General features: G+C 30.3%; 2 protein-coding genes and 1 non-coding gene across 3 annotated transcripts; 1 reads left to right on the top strand and 2 right to left on the bottom strand.

The window, feature by feature from the left end:
* Position 1: 1 nt before the first annotated feature.
* On the bottom strand, positions 2-5810 carry LOC111899851 (origin of replication complex subunit 1A). Its single transcript, XM_023895725.3, has 15 exons — positions 4900-5810; positions 4670-4805; positions 4428-4580; positions 4230-4361; positions 3996-4147; positions 3801-3900; positions 3591-3713; positions 3328-3489; positions 3020-3256; positions 2821-2926; positions 945-1015; positions 738-833; positions 552-628; positions 383-466; positions 2-285 (listed from the first exon to the last, which is right to left on the bottom strand). The coding sequence occupies exons 1-15, from the start codon at positions 5655-5657 to the stop codon at positions 222-224; spliced, it is 2451 nt and encodes an 816-aa protein (XP_023751493.1). The 5' UTR covers positions 5658-5810; the 3' UTR covers positions 2-221.
* LOC111899934 (small nucleolar RNA snoR28) lies at positions 4443-4520 on the bottom strand. Its single transcript, XR_002853082.1, has one exon. It is a non-coding gene; the product is annotated as a small nucleolar RNA snoR28 (small nucleolar RNA).
* Positions 5811-13661: 7851 nt separating the features above from the next.
* On the top strand, positions 13662-14711 carry LOC128132447 (protein FAR1-RELATED SEQUENCE 5-like). The gene is made up of 2 exons (XM_052769024.1): positions 13662-13937; positions 14100-14711. The coding sequence occupies exons 1-2, from the start codon at positions 13662-13664 to the stop codon at positions 14709-14711; spliced, it is 888 nt and encodes a 295-aa protein (XP_052624984.1).
* Positions 14712-17257: the final 2546 nt, after the last annotated feature.

The raw sequence follows: 17257 nt of genomic DNA, 5'->3' as shown, positions 1-17257 counted from the left end.
ATTATTATCAAAATATAATCCATAAAAGAAACAAATAAAATATCCAAATGATTCAAGTACAGACAACATCAAGGCAAATAGCCTTACCCTTAATCAGAAACATTTGTGGAGAAAATTTCAACCATAAAAAATAAATAAGAATGTATTAAAAATCTGTGGTGTGTTGAATAATTTAAAGATATAAATTAAACTCATAATCACTTATAGCCTTCCGTATCACATCACATATATTTGGTCAACCAAGGTAGTTCATTGCTGTCCTTGAGTGCAAAACTCACATCATCACTGCCATTCATTCCACCATAAAAAAAAATCAGAACGTTTATAAAAAGTTAATTGATATAAAATCTTTTTAATCCTAAAGGTAATTACAATAACCAACCTAGGAAAGTTAAGCTGCAACTTCTGCAACCTGTGACTCGCCCCTGATTCACAAAGAACAATTCTTGATTCACCAAGCTTACACCTGCCAATAAAAGAAACAATCTTGAAATTATGTAAAAACAAATTTTTATTTCAAATAAACATTTGAATATAAAAATCTGGCTTACCCAATTCTCAGTAGTGTGTCCCATCCAGGAAATGTGATTCCATTGCTTGTACACAGACATGAAACCGTTTGCGCCAGCTGTACCCACAAAACAAACATCAGAAAAATAAAAGAGAGAAAATAGAAAGAAAAATATGCAGACTATGATTTATGAATCATCAAAAGAAAAGAAAAAAAAAAAACTGACCTTTTCAAAGGTGGTTTCACTCATTCCTGTCTTATAAAGCTCATGCACCATTGCAGCTAAGAAAACCTTACTCAGTTTAGAACAATTTCTCATTACCTGAAAAAGGGCATAATTGGAATTTTAACTATATGACATGGTAGGATTCATAATGGTTTTATTGGAGAGACATAAGCTTACAAATTTGACCAAAAATTCATCATTACTGACCTGAATATGAGGTGCCTGGAACATCTCCTGTATGGCTGCTTCCACATCAGCCATACCTACAAGGGCTTTTCCTGCAAACATGCACCCACCATAGATTAATGAAAGAAATCATGCTTCATAAAGGTACATTACATGAAGAAATCACATTTTCACATATTTTGTTTTATATAGTGTTTGTGGTATATAATGATATAGGTTGATAGATAAGGGGCTGTTTATTTTTGACATAATGGACTTAATGTGTTAAGAACTTAGGCCTTGTTTCTTTTTTTGCATATTAAGTCTTGAATTGATGAATTAATAAAGCGTACCGAATGAATAATGATATATGTGTGGATAAAGTGTTTCTGTAAATATTGTTTCTTTTTTGAAATGAACGCAATGTCGGAATCTGAATAAATGACTATTTTACCCTTCTATTTAAAATTGTCAAATAACAAATGACCATTTATTTGATAACCATTGTAAATGATCTCATTAAAAAATTAAAAATCTAAATTGTTCGAATCACCATTTTATTGCATACCTGAAGTATAAACATATTGAGGATCAAACAGATAAAAAAAACAATCAAATGTGTATCATGTTAAATCAAACAAACATAAACCAATGTCTGTCGATTAGTAACATCTAATTTCAAAGACTTTTTATCAAGCTCACAAACGTACTCATTAATCAAACAATTTGTCGAACATCAAAATTATACCAACCTTAGCATAGTATAAACTCAAATTTAGAACTAAAATTCCCTTCATTTTTTTCAATGTTCCTTTATAGCATTTGGTAATCATTAATCTTTACTATATTGGATCATTATAATAATATGAAAAAAAAAATGAATCCTTCATAAGAAAAAAAACAATGTTGCTGGTGTATATAATCTGATAAAAGATAGCAGCAGATGAGGTAGAAGGTATGGAGAGAGAATAAAAAGGAGGGTATAAGTGGAAAATGTAACATCTGAAAATCTAAAGTGACCTTCCCACTTTACCCACTCAGACACATGTTACACTTCTAACTTCTAAGTAGGCCTGGGTTTAGTCTTGATAGTTTGTCTTCAGTTAGTTACTAAGGGCAATATGGTCATTAATCATTATCTCGTTAGATAGATTAGGTCAGTACGTAGTACAAATAGGTGGTTAGGGATATCTTGGATTTATTTCTGTTAGAGTGAAAGCTCAGGGAGAGAACTAGCCTCTTGAATTCTAATGAAATTGTTGTAATTCTTAACATTTACTAGTAAAGTAGTAATCATTCAGTTCTTATTTCAATCAGTCAGTTCTAAATACCTAGAGTTCATGAACGTGTTCAATATATTAAGTTAAAAAGAAACACTTATATATATGTCTGATTAGCTTAAGTTTTTTACAAATCAAGTCCATTAAGTCAAAAAGAAACACCACCCTAATCTGGATAACTATATATAGTTGTTTCTTTTTTACTTGATCTATAAATAACGACTTAATGGATTAAGTCAAAAGAAACCAGACATAATGTATTCAAACACTAACCATTTACCTATTTGCACTTCTTTTTCTCTCAGCTCCTCTCACAATTAAATTGATGAATATTGTGATAATTGCTAGTTTAGCATATAAGAAAAGAGACTTATGTATACAGCTCTGTATCCAGACAGACATCATTACCACATATAAGACTTGATAGGAAAAAGAATAACATCCCTATAGTTGTTTTTGTAAGATTATTAAGGATTTATCTTGGAGTATTATAATTGGGTGTGTTTGACATATTAGGCTTTTGGGTATTAAGCTTAAAATGGTAATTTAGGCTCGATTAGTAGCTTATTATGTATGTGACTATGTTTTAGTAGAATATAAGAAATTAAGAATACTCGTGATATGTCAACAATTCTTACCCGCTTTGGGAATCGAAATTGAATTCTTAACCCGATAGTCTGCAAGCTCTGCTGCACGTCGACATATCTCAAGGGCACGACGTGCATCTCCTGAAACTGCTGCAACCTACATAAGAACAATACACTGTATGTGTAAGTCGATTTTCTTTTTTAAGTCAATTGCTAAATCCATTTGATGGCAATTAGTGTAAATATGGACCTTTCTTGAAGCAAACTCAATAGCTTGTTTCTCAAATGCATCAATTCCTTTAAGACGACACCCAATGATTTCTTGAAGCTGCATGTAGTTGTATGGAGCAAAACAAAGCCTTTGTATACCCATTCGGCTTGAAATTCTTGGAAGCAGCTTTTCTGGAAGGTCCATGGTGTTCGCTATTCCAATTATAATAAGTTTGGAATTTGGCTTTGTAGGCCAATCAAGAATGTTGTACAACACCTATGAAAAACAAGTATCAGAATCAATCCAGGGAAGATTTTGGATCTATGGTTATGAGTCGTTGTTTATACCGATTGGTTTCTTGTTACTAGAAGATCAAGTTCATCAATGAGAAGAATACAAGGGCGATCATCATCTTTGCTGCTTTTGACCCCATTTGTAAACCTGTCATTCAGTAAGTTTAGAGCTTTTTTCCAGCTGACCCTATGTCCAGTCAAAGCTTCATAAATAACCTGAAAACAGCCATGAATTTGGTTTTAGCCTTTTAGGAAATGGATATATAATGTAGAACAGTTAAAATTCAAAAACATCTAAAGTTACTACAAGTCAGTACTCTGTATATATTCTCTGGTGTAGCCAATTTCAAGCCATTTATCTCCACAAAGGAGTAAGGTTTAGTAATTCCTGCATCAACTTCAGACCGAAGACCCCGCATCACAGAAAGCACACTCATTGTCTGTAAATAAGGGCATATTAGTATTTGGGATGCATTAAACTCAACAATGTAGTCAAACATCATACTTATGCAGCAAAGAAATTTTACCTTTCCAGTTCCAGGAACACCATGGATGTAAAGGCAACGACCTAGACATTGATCATCACATATAGCACCTTTGATAAATGTGGATATTTCTTCCATCTCTCTACAATATAAGAGAATGTAAGTCATTAAATTTAGGTGGTGATAATGAGACTAAATCAAATCAAATCAAATCAAATCACCTAAAATATCACTTACTTGTTCCTACAAGGCAAAGATTTAGGTAAAGTTGCTAGCAGAAGTGTTGCTTTTGCCTTTTCAAGTTCAGTCTGCTTGTGAGATCTCACATGCTCTGGGATTCTTTTTGTCCCAATTTTCTGAAGTCCAAAGGTGCAGCCCTTTCGTGAGTTCTGCATAATAGAAAGTAATTTATCTTAAAAATTTAATCAAGAACATGATTAAAAAGAGGGATGATAAAAGAAGTATCCTTACTGCAGCAGCCATTTTGTGAGTTGGTGTTGATTTATATGTATCTTCCTTTTCATATTCCATGTCATCATCAGTCTCAGAATCTGAATCTTCATCACAACTCCAATCTTCATCATGTTCAGCTTCTTCATCATCCTAAAAAATCAGAAGTGGTCAAGTCTTCTGATATCTTCAAATTTCTTAATTCTTTAAATTACTTACCTCTTCATTGTTTGCTATTTCAGCAATTCGCTTGAAGCTATGCCACTTCACATCGTATTCGTATTCACATAAGAACACATCATCACCTTCATTTCCAGCCTTGGCATATTCATTTGGAGACATGACATAACAATGGCGAAGGATAGTTTCCATCTAGACGACACTCAAAAGAACAATGTAAGCAATAATGAAGATACACAAAGTTATCAACCTACAACAGTACAACTGAGAAGACGCATTACCTCATTATCAGCAAAGTCATTGGTTCTATATAGCTCCCGTTTCAGATTATGTGGCTGTCTGCCTGCAGATGTTTCCTCGGGAATCATATACCATTGACCCCGAAACCAGTAGCTACCATCGACATCTTTCCATAAACTGATAAACTCCATGAATTAGAACACCAGATGTCTGGTTGAAAATGACAAAAGGGTAAAACGAGTTGTTCTAGTTCAGAAATGAGTAATTGTACCTTTCAATACGGACTGCCCACAAATCGCTTGAAAGAAGCTTTTCTTTTGCAGTTCTACGTCTTCTCTTCCCTTTCAGCGCCGCTGGTAATTCTACTTTCTTCCCCAATTTCTTCGCCTCACAATACGCACAAATCCAATCCCCTTCAGGAACTGTTTTCAATGGCGGTTTTAAGCATTTCAAATGAAAACCGCCCAAACAATCATCACACTCGATCATTAAAAGTCGGCCAGCCTTGAAACACACCCTGCACTCCTCAATTTCAGGGTCGTCATCGTCTGAGCTCGCATCCTCTCTCCTCTTCACATACACATCGTCTCCAACTGAAAACAATCCCCCGTCATAAGACACCTTCTTATAATATACTCTCCGTTTGGGTTTTGTGGAATCTTTCTTCTTCCCCTTCTGTTTATCATTTCTCGAAACCTTAGCTTTTATTTCGACAGCTACATTCTCAAATCTACTTTTCCTCTTCTTCGTCTCGGTCCTATCAGGAGACACAGGTGAAAACTCATCATCGTCCTTGATCGAATCGTCTGAGTCTAGCTTCTTCTTCAACACATTGGTTTTTCGATTAACTGAACTTTTGGGAGTGTTCGCAGGTGATGTGGTTTGACCTGGCTGAAGTGGTGAAGAAATGAAGCGGGAGCAGCGCCGAGGTGATGCTAGGGTTTGTGGTGTTTGAGGAATGGGAGTTTTTGGAGACGAGTTGAGTGCTCTTTGTGTGGTTTGCCTAAGCTTCTTCGGTGTTTCCGCCATGGAGATATTGCAGCGTTAGGTAACGACGTCAAGAGAGAGAGAGAGAGAGAGAGAGAGAGAGAGAGAGAAGTTGTAGAGAAAAAGAGAGAGCTTGTAGAGAGAAAAATGGCGGGAACTTGAGGCTCCAATTTCCGCCATTCTTTCAATTACAGGCAACACAAAGAAGATGCCAAGAGGGGGGAGATCCGCCGATACGCTGCCCCAAAGCCCAAACGGCTGTCAACTGGACTGTAAATTAATAGGCCCTCTACCTCTATAAACTTATATACTAGCCCATTTACAAAGCTACTTGAGCCTAGAGGCTTTATACTTTTTTTTTTTTGTTTCATACACGACTTCAAAAAATTATATAAGCATTATTATTTTGTCTTTACTGCATACTCCTAGCTTATTTGTGTTTTGTTTATAAAAAATAATCAAATATATCAAAAGGCAATTGGTTTGAAGCACATATGTAATTGTAAATTGTTACATAAAAAAGTTTGGAATATTAATTTTGTATTCTTAATAACAGATAAAAGGAATAGAAATGATAATCTAAGTTAGTTACATAATTTAATATTTTGATTTGTTGATGGAAATGAATTTTTTTCATTCCAATTCCTTTGATTCCTTTGGGAACCATGAATCAACCATAAGATTTTTGTTTGGTTTTTGATCATTGTAACGAAAAAGTTAATTGTTTTGTGGATTATTTCTTTAAATTAGAATTAAAACTAGATATTTTAGTCGGATTTAATTACGTTGACCATTGACTCAGGCCAACCATATATAACTATATAAATGCCCTCAATGAGCAAATTTTTTGGATCCGTTATATATATATATATATATATATATATATATATATATATATATATATATATATATATATATATATATATATATATATATATATATATATATATATATATATATATATATAGGGGAGAGTTCAATTGAGAAAAAAAAAAGTTGAGAATAGGGGAATCATTCTCAGCCACTCATTTATTTTTGCCGTAAAAGTCTCTGTCGTACCAGCGGAAATGGGAAAAGAATAGACATGTTTTTTCCAACAAAACATATTTCCTTAAACTATGCTAATAATTACCTTAATATATATACAAAAACATAGTCTTTTTCGTTTTTTTAATTTTTAAAAGCTATTTTTATCGAAAAATTATTTTAAATATACCAAAATTCATGATTTTTTATTCTCTACAAATAGATATCCATATTGATATAGTTTTAAAATAAAATAATTTATATATATATATATATATATATATATATATATATATTTTCAGCTATCGTTATTCATAAGTGAATAAAAATGAATCAAGTTTTTTCTACAGTACATTCGTTATTCATTTATGAATAAAAACTATGATTAATTTTTTTTTTACATTTTAAGTATCATTCATATATGAATATAACATATACTAAACATAGTATATTCATATTTAAATATTAGACGATTCATTCACTTGTGAATATTACATAGTATATTCACTTGTGAATATTAGATGATATATTCACTTATGAATATTAAATAATATTTTCATATCTGAATATTACATAATATTACATGGTATATCACATGTGAATAATACATAGTATATTCACTTGTGAATATTAGATGATATATTCACCTATGAATATTACACAGTATATTCACATATGAATATTACAATATGTTTTCACAAATATATATAATTTTTAAATGTTATTCACATATGAATAACATACATACTTGCATATTCGTTTTTTTATTTTAATAATCATATACTGATTCAAGTGAGAAAACATATTCATATATGAATATAACGTGGTAATTTAGTTTATGCATTTCATCAAACAGTTGGAGTGCATACAAGTTAACTATTTTAAAAATGTTAAAAACATCAAGTTATCAATTCCAAATCATCATATACTTCCGATTTCGACTTCAGATGCGACACCTATGTCTGGTCGATTTCTCATTTTGATTTTGATTTCCGAAAATCCGATTGGGAACATGTGAGTACCGATTCTGAGTCCTTCAATGTCGACCGTGACTGCGAGTTAAGAACTCCGATTCCAATTTCATGAACAACGAAGAAATTCTGATTCCAACTGATTTCGTTTGCGAATCTGGGAAATTCCAGTTCCAAATTTAACAAATCGATAAAATTGGTGAATTTGGGTTGCGAATTTGTCTTGAACGACGAACCTCCCATCTACGAATATTGATGATTGATTAACATTGGATGACATTGATGATGATTTAGTTGAAGAAATTTGGATGATTATTGAAGGTTGGAGGAGAAATTTTGAGGATTAACGAACTGTTATCGAATTCTCTATAGTTACGTATTTGACATTGAAGGTTATTAACATATTTACAAGTTTGCCACCGTGTCTTTTTATGCTTAGATAAATGAGTAGCTGAGAATGATTCCCCCATTCTCAACCTTTTTTATTTTCTCAATTGAACTCACCTCTCTCTCTCTCTCTCTCTCTATATATATATATATATATATATATATATATATATATATATATATATATATATATAGGGCAAGGTTATTTTGTTTTTCACATTTATTGTGTGCTACAATACACCAATAGAAATTTAGTAAATTAAATAATTATTTAATTAAATAATTATAGATATTAAATTATTTCCATTATTATATGTATATTAAATGATATCCATAATTATAATTCTCTTTTTATGGAAACTAATTAAATTCGTCGTTAATGTCAGCAATAACATTCTTTCGGAATGAATTTGCATTGAGGTTTTTATATATATGAGTTCGTACTTTGTTTCAATACTCAATCACTTAAAATACAATAAAGTTGTATGAAATATGAAGAACGAGAGTGTATTCTACTAGAATACGCTCTCATTCTGCTGCAATACACTCTCATTCTTCTAGATATGAATTTATTCTGAAAGAATGTTATTGTTAACATTAATGACGAATTTAATTAGTTTCCATAAAAATGAGTTATAAGTATGGATAGCATTTAATATATATATAACTAATACTAAATTCCTATTGGTGCATTCTAGCACACAATAGATGTGAAAAATATTTGAACCTCTCTCTCTCTCTCTCTCTCTCTCTCTCTCTCTCTCTATATATATATATATATATATATATATATATATATATATATATATATATATATATTCTTCAAGCATGATGACAGATTTTTCAATAATATAATATAACAAGTTTTGTATACTATTCAGATTATTGTATATTTTTTATTTTATGTTATAAAAATGGTTGTTGTATGTTATAAAAATGTTATATATATATATATATATATATATATATATATATATATATATATATATATATATATGTATATGGGCTAGGTTAATGTGTTTCTTGTATTTATTGTGTGTTACAATGCACTAATAGAAATTCAGTAAAATTAAATAATTATTTAATTAAATAAAGATATAAATTAAATGATTTCTATAATTGTATGTATAGTAAATGATATCCATAATTATAATTATCTTTCTATGAAAACTAATTAAATCCGTTATTGATATCAACAATAACATTCTTTCAGAATGAATTCGCATTTAGGTTTTTATGTATGGGTTCGTTTTTTGTTCTAGGACTCACTCGGTTAAAATACAATAAAGTTGCATTGAATATGAACAACGAAAGTGAATTCTGCTATAATACACTCCCATTCTGCTAGAATGCACTCTCATTCTTGTAGATACAAATTAATTCTGAAAGAATATTATTGTTCATTAATGAAAAGTTTAATTAGTTTCCATAAAAAGAATTATAAGTATGAATATTATTTAATATACATATAATTTTTATTAAATTCTTATGGGAAATCTTCAGAAAAGTCCCAATATTTACAGAAAAGTTACACTTTAGTCCCAATATTTTTTTTTTGAACGAAAAAGTCCTGAAAACCGGCAAAAATTTGCAGTTTGACCCTTTTTGATCGGTTGAAACCGGTACCAAATTAATTTGGGACTATTTCATAAACTAATCCAAAATATTGGGATTTTTCTGTAAACGAAAAATATTAGGACTTTTCTGTAAACAAAAATATTAGGACTTTTCTACAAATAGAACCTTTATTATTATTATTATTATTATTATTATTATTATATAAATAAGAATACTATTTTTTGAACTTGTTATTATTAATATTGTTACTAATACATATAAATGCATTAAATGAAAAACTAATATTAATGACATTGTTTAAGGGTTGAGGTGAAGGAGATGGTGATGCTTTTAGCATTGAAATCGTGAATGTCTGCTTGTATATTTTTACTTTGTATATGGTCATTTCATATTTGTTATTATTGTTTTCAATTTAGAATATTAATACTTAACAATTTGAAAGAAGTTGCATATTAATAGTTTAATCTCACTTTGTATATAAAATTGTTTAAGGTAGAAGAATTACTTTCCAAATCCAACAAATCCACTACAAACATCTGCATAGGTTACCCATATCAAAATTCAAAAGTATTAATTACAATATTTTGTTTAATAAAAAGTAATAGGAATAATTCAAAAGTGTTAATCAAAATTTAAAAGTATTAATCCAAAAAACATGTCCTATTACTTTTTATTAAACAAGATATTGTAATTAATATTTTTGAATTTTGATATGGGCTACCTATGTAGATGTTTGTAGTGGATCTGTTGAATTTGAAAAATAATCCTTCCACCTTAAACATTTTTATATACAAAGTGAGAAATCCTTCTAGCTTAAATTATTTATAAATAATTTTACAAATATGTAACTTCTTTTAAATTGTTACGTATTATTATTCTGAATTGAAAACAATAACAACAAATGTGAAATGACCATAACAAAGTAAAAATATACAAGCAAACATTTATGATTTCAATGCTAAAAGCATCAACATCTCCTCCACATTCACCCTTAAACAATGTCATTAATATTATTTTTTTTTCACTTAAATTCATTTATATGTATTAGTAATAATATTAATACTAACAAGTTCAAAAAATAGTATTCTTATTTATATTTCTTTAATAATAATAATAATAATAATAATAATAATAATAATAATAATGGTTCTGTTTGTAGAAAAGTCCTAATATTTTTGTTTACAGAAAAGTCCTAATATTTTTTGTTTACAGAAAAGTCCCAATATTTTGGATTAGTTTACGAAATAGTCCCAAATTAATTTGGTACCGGTTTCAACCGGTCAAAAAGGGTCAAACTGTAAATTTTTGCCGGTTTTCGGGACTTTTTCGTTCAAAAAAAAAATCTTAGGACTAAAGTGTAACTTTTCCGTAAATATTGGGACTTTTATGAAGATTTCCCAATTCTTATTGGTGCATTTTAGCACACAATAGATCTGAGAAAATTTCAACCTATATATATATATATATATATATATATATATATATATATATATATATATATATATATATATATATATATATATATATATATATATATATATATATATATATATTGGAGTAGGATCAAATCAGAACGCCTAAAAGGTTGAGAACGCAATAACACTTATCAGGCAATCATTTTATTAGGGTATTTAAGTAAATTTGTATTTAATCTATTTTTTAATTAATATAATACAATTAATAATCAATATATTATCCATTAATATTTTCCTATAATTAAGGGATATTCCATAGTTATCGTTCAAGGAGATATTGAATTGAAGATACGATTTCCAGGGACGATTTCGAGTATAGCAATCGGGATTTCAGTCGAATTTTGTATATTGTTAATCATTTACGTTTGAAGATAACAACACAGTATACCATTCGTGATTCAAATCAATATCGATGTCGGACTGTTTTGATTACAGTAGCGATGATACATAAGATGATGATCAATATGGCGAAGAAGAAATCAACTGTAATGAATATGATGACGACGATTTCTATAATTCTGATGATCAATAAAACGGAAGAAATCAATTATCTGATTATGCGAGTGAAGGTAAATAATGAAAACAATGTCAATATTTTGTAAATACAGATCGTGTTTTTCAATAGTTATTGAATTTTTGTATATGTTGAATAAGACCGGAGTACATATTTGTATATGATTAGTCATATACGTTGCATGTATTAATTACGTAATGCTGGTTTATATCACATATCGTTGTACAGGAGTCCCTCGTTGGTGATTTTTTCTTAAGTTTAATACAATGTTGATTAAGTTTGATAATCATTGGTGATTATGCGTTAATACGACTCAAATAAGTAAACAATTCAACTCTGGTTATTGTTTCACAGACGTTTATTATGATTATAAAGTTCTGTAGTTTATGTATACGTAATTCATAGAAATTTATATCATGTCTTGCATGTCGCATTATTGTTTTTTGTTGTCTTAAAAACAGGTACAAATCGAACTGATTCTGAAGAGGAATCATTCAATAGTAATGTTGTTGACTCGCCTGGTGGGAAAACCAAGTTGTGGAAACCTATTGTTCCTAAAGATTTTATGCCAGATGTAGATGCTATATATCAATCATTAGAGGAGGCGGTTGAAATGTATAAATTATATGCAGATAAAGCAGGTTTTGGTGTCAGGTTAAATACAGTAACGAGGTTTGGTTACAAAACCATTAAAAAAAGGTATGTAGTGTGCAACAAAATGGGTAAAATACCTAACAGATCAACTGACACTTTGGATCCTGAGGGGAGTGGAAGGAATAAATGAAACTCAAACTTCAAAATTACGGACTGCAAGGCATTGATAAAGTTTGAAAGGTTACATATGCAAACTAATGCTTGTAAAATATATGAGTTTGAAGAGAATCACAACCACCCCCTAGAGACTAAAGAAGAAAGACGGTATTCCAAACGTGCATGACGACTTAGTTATAAAGACAAGGAGTTTATAGTGCGTTCTTCAACATCTAACATTGGTGCAACAAAGGCACACAAGTTACAAGCTAGTTTGCAAGGAGGTTATGAAAACATTGGCCCTGAAGCAATTGATTATATAAATTTCAGAAGGAAGGTGGGAAACATTATAGGTGACAAGGATGCACAGCTGGTTGTTGACAAAATGAACATGAGGAAAGATTAGTTACATAATTACACATTTGAGTATAAATGTGTTGATAGTGTGTTAAACACAATGTTTTGGGTGGATGAAACCGATAAGTTATATTACAAGGAGTTTGGAGATGTGATATCATTTGATGCTACATTCCAAACAAATAAGTATGCTCTTATACTCATTACACATTTTTTTTTATTTAAGTATGAATATTGATGTTTTTTTGACTTTGTAATCAATATTGAATCTGTTTTTAATTACCTTTTTGATACAAGTATGGAATGATTTTTGTGCCGTTTACAGCCATTGATAACCACAAACGTTCAATAAACATTGGGGTAGGTTTGTTAAGCAACGAGTCAATAGAATCTTATCGTTGGTTGCTCGAAGCTTTTTTGAAAGCACATGTAAAACACCCTCAATTAGTGTTAACAGACCAAGATCCAGCAATTCTACAGGCCGTTGAAGCAATATTTCCTACTTCTAATCATCGTTTATGTATGTGGCACATTATGAAAAAACTACAAGCCAAGGTGTGTATATTTTGGTCTAAGTTAACACGCAACATGTTTTATTCATCAATGATTTACACAGTTTTACATATTTTTAATAACGATTAGCATACATATTGTTTATTCATAGTTAATCTAATAAATTTCTATTTTTTTTTAGGTTTCAGCCGATTTTTTGAAAAACACTAATTTTCGTAAGCATTTTACAAAGCTTGTTTGGAATGTCTATATCGAGCCTGAAGTGTTTGAATCAAGGTGGAAACTGCTTATGAGAAAATTCAAACTATAGGACAAAAGATGGTTCAAAGACATGTAGAGGAATCGAAAACTTTGGATTCCAGCCTATTTTAAAGACATGCCACTACACGGTCTGATGAAAACTACTTCAAGGTCTGAAAGCGTGAACTCATTTTTTAATAAATACTCTAACTCTGGTAATTTGATTATCTATTTCATGACGAACTACGACACCGCAATTGGAAAGCAACGAAATGCTCAACAGAAACTAGAACATGATACAAAAAATGCAAAGCATGAAATGACGCTTCCAAGCGGCTTACTAGAACATGCAGCTGCGGTTTACACTAAAAAAAATTTCTATGAGGTCAAAAAGGAAATATTTAAAGCATCCTGGTACTGTTCTATCGACAGTGTTGAAAAGATTAATGGGTCGCAAGTTGTTATGATTACACAAACGGATAAGAGCAAACAGTTGAAGATAAAATGCAAGGTTATATTCATCGTTTAAACGCTTTTCATTAGTCATCATACACGTATATTATATCATTATTTTTAAATTACATATATTTTTTTCAATATTATGCAATAACCACCAACTAATATGTTACTTCAATCAGTTACTAACATACATTATTTTTATTATACAATGTAGGTTGAACTAAAGTTGCTTGAAAAAAAAGTTAAATGTTCATGCAATCACTTCATACGTACTGGCATTTTGTGTCGTCATATTTTTGCTGTATTGAAAAACAACCATATTGAAGAGATTCCAGAGCAGTATATTCTAAGAAGATGGAGAAGGGATGCAATTTCCAGCTATTTGCTTGCCATGAAACATGTTGCCATGGAAATAGAAGATGACACCTTTAAAATTCTAACAAAGGTATACAACAATATTGAATACTGCTTGGATCATTTCAAAAGAAGCAAAGAGAAATTGTTGGAATTTGTTGAAAAAACACGTACGTTGAAGCAGGCAGCAATGGAGTTTGGCAGTTCCAACCAAACATCATCTGATAACGATGAAGAAGAAATTATTCGGATGCTTGGAATACGCAACATTCCTGATGAAATAAATATCCATCCACCTGCATCTATACATACCAAAGGTAGTGGAACTAAGAAAAGAATGGTTAGTGCTATTGAGAAAGCCGTTGCAGCTGCAAAGAAAAAAACCAGAATGTGCACAAGTTGCAATCAATATGTTAACCATAATTGGAGGACTTGCAAAGTAAGACTTGCACGAGAGTCAAAAGCAGCTTAAAATTGCCCAGTCGTTTTCCCAATAGATTTTACTTTTCTATTACATTTATGAATAAGAATATGTTTCTATGATTTATTAGGTTATGTTATCTTAAACCACTTTCATTATTTTTAACGTTTTTGTTTTATTCATAGATGAATAATAGCAATGCCAAATTTGGTAATGTTAACAGATTAATGATATTATCTGGCATTTAAACCTCTTTTATTAGATTAAAACAGTTCGCACTTACAATAGATATACTTTTCCTTTCTTGAAATTATAAAACCATCAATCATTATATACTATAGTCATATACAATCCAAGCAATATTCATAGTTTATTGTATGCTGTTAGTAGTATATCTTAATAACAAATGTTTGTACGATTAACTTTTAAAACAGCTATACATCATATATTGATTTACGTTTGCGTTTGGGTAAATTTTAGTCATAAGTTTAACCATGGTCGACTTTAAACCCTTAAGTATAGTCAATAATGAATAACATCATAAATACATTAATTATTTTCAACATATTGATGATATGAAAATTGTTAAATACTCTTCTGTTTAAGATAAAACAATTTGCATTTAAAGTATAATATGTTAGGAATAATTCAAGTGAGTGTTTATGCTATTATTCAATATTTAAATAACAACATACTTTAAGATATAAACCCACCAACAATCATTATATAATATAGATATGTTCACTTTAATTATTAAAAATTCTGATTGTATGTTGATAGTAAAATAGCATATTAACAGATGTTTGTTAGTTAGAACCATTACTAAATATACACTAAAACTATACCATCAATGTTAATCATCATTTTTTAACATAACTTAATTTTTCAAATGTTAATGTAAAATTATAACTACTAAAATATCACTAGTCCATTACTAAAATTAGCAAACCAAAAGTAAGTATTGTACGTTCAGCAACCCAAGTTAACATCCTTAGCATACAAAAGCATTGTTTTTAAACTATCCAAAAGAAACCATTGAAGTCATAACTAAAATAACTTTTTTAACATAATTAACTTAAATCATCCAATCTCCTGTGAATTTCTTCCTTTGCAATGGCCAACATTTGAGAACGTTGTTTTGAAGGAATCTTGTGGAATTCATCAACCTTTTGCAGCACATAATCCTTTTGCACGTTATATTCATGAGTGAGGATTTTGTATAAATACTTTGTCCTCAGTTTAACAAGTTGATCATCTTGTGCAGAAGACTCGTTCTTGAACCTAGCTTTAAACTCATTCATACTTCCACCCATATATGTTTCCATGTGACGCATCGTAAACACACCACAATCAATGCTGTTGTTTATTGTTCTCCAAGGCATTTCCAGTCTATGTGGCATCACATGTGAAAACATCTCAGCTTTTGGACGATTCTGAGATTTTAAGTAATCAACTATGTACTCTTTCTGAAAATGTAAAAAAAACATTGTCAACACATATGAAATTTTATTAAGTATGTAAAGTAATTTTTATTAATCACTTACAATGATTTGGGGCAACTGACCATATCTCTCACCATCAGGATCATCAACTTTGCTGTTGTCAACGATTACAAACTCTGGTTGTTGTAGATTGATCACAAAAAGGAAAATGTGGAAGGAACGGATGATTGGTAGGAAAAGCTGCAACGTTTATTAATTACAATTGTATTCACTTTATTTAATATTCATATTTGATCAATGATAAATACACACGTAAGTAAACTGTGGAGATATATCTCTTACCAATCCAACAAAACGTAGGCTTGCGTCCATATCTTCAATAGAAAGCACCAAATTCTCAATGAATTTATCTTTACGTTGACTTTCTGTTAAATCACTTTCGAGATACGAATTTTGTGATCGATTTTTAAAAACTCATTAACTTTTTTATATGTTGTATTTAAAAAATAGTATAATCAACATTGAACAATATTAAATTATACCGTCACATCTGTCTTGCAATAAACTCTCAGAGGCGATTCAGGTGCACACTTACTTTCATCAAGATTCAACACTTGACTCCAACAATCAATGACATGGCCAAATAGTTCACATGTTGGAAAAAAAACTTTCCATGTGAAACCTCTGAGCAGAAAAACCATCCAAAGTGTGGAAAACTATATCACTGCAAAAGACGTGAACAATTAATACTATTTTTAATAAGCAAACAATAAAATTAAGTATTTTTAAAAATATTTTAAATGCAACTTACTTTGGCTCTCCCTGGAGAGAGAATATCCATTCTGCTACACGTTTTTTCTGCTGTGGAACTCCTTTCATGATATCAACAGCCCGTATAACGTAAGGAGATTTTAGATATTCGAATTTCATGCGAGGCCTGTACCCTCTTCTACTAACCCAATGTTCATCATTGTTGAATGGTACTACAGACAAAGGAATTGGCATTTCCATTTTAGATGGTGGTGTATTCTTAAAAGATTTTGTTCCAGATCTATTCGCAAAGTCTGCATATTCCTGTGACATTTGAATACTACATTTTGCTATCGGGGAGTTGTCAAATTGTTTGTTAGTTGTAGCTAGAATCAACGTACGTTC

Source organism: Lactuca sativa, chromosome 2, assembly GCF_002870075.4.
Source record: "Lactuca sativa cultivar Salinas chromosome 2, Lsat_Salinas_v11, whole genome shotgun sequence".
Classification (NCBI taxonomy): Eukaryota; Viridiplantae; Streptophyta; class Magnoliopsida; order Asterales; family Asteraceae; genus Lactuca; species Lactuca sativa.
The sequence above is the reverse complement of the archived record's forward strand: the minus strand, read 5'-3'. Positions and strand labels throughout refer to the sequence as shown.

Coding starts and splice junctions, on each gene's coding strand:
- LOC111899851 (XM_023895725.3), bottom strand. CDS start 5,657: ATGGCGGAAACACCGAAGAAGCTTAGGCAAACCACACAAAGAGCACTC. Junction 3,490..3,590: donor CACCAGAGAATATATACAGA/GTACTGACTTGT, acceptor GGCTGTTTTCAG/GTTATTTATGAAGCTTTGAC. Junction 629..737: donor GTGAAACCACCTTTGAAAAG/GTCAGTTTTTTT, acceptor TTGTGGGTACAG/CTGGCGCAAACGGTTTCATG.
- LOC128132447 (XM_052769024.1), top strand. CDS start 13,662: ATGACGAACTACGACACCGCAATTGGAAAGCAACGAAATGCTCAACAG. Junction 13,938..14,099: donor AGTTGAAGATAAAATGCAAG/GTTATATTCATC, acceptor TATACAATGTAG/GTTGAACTAAAGTTGCTTGA.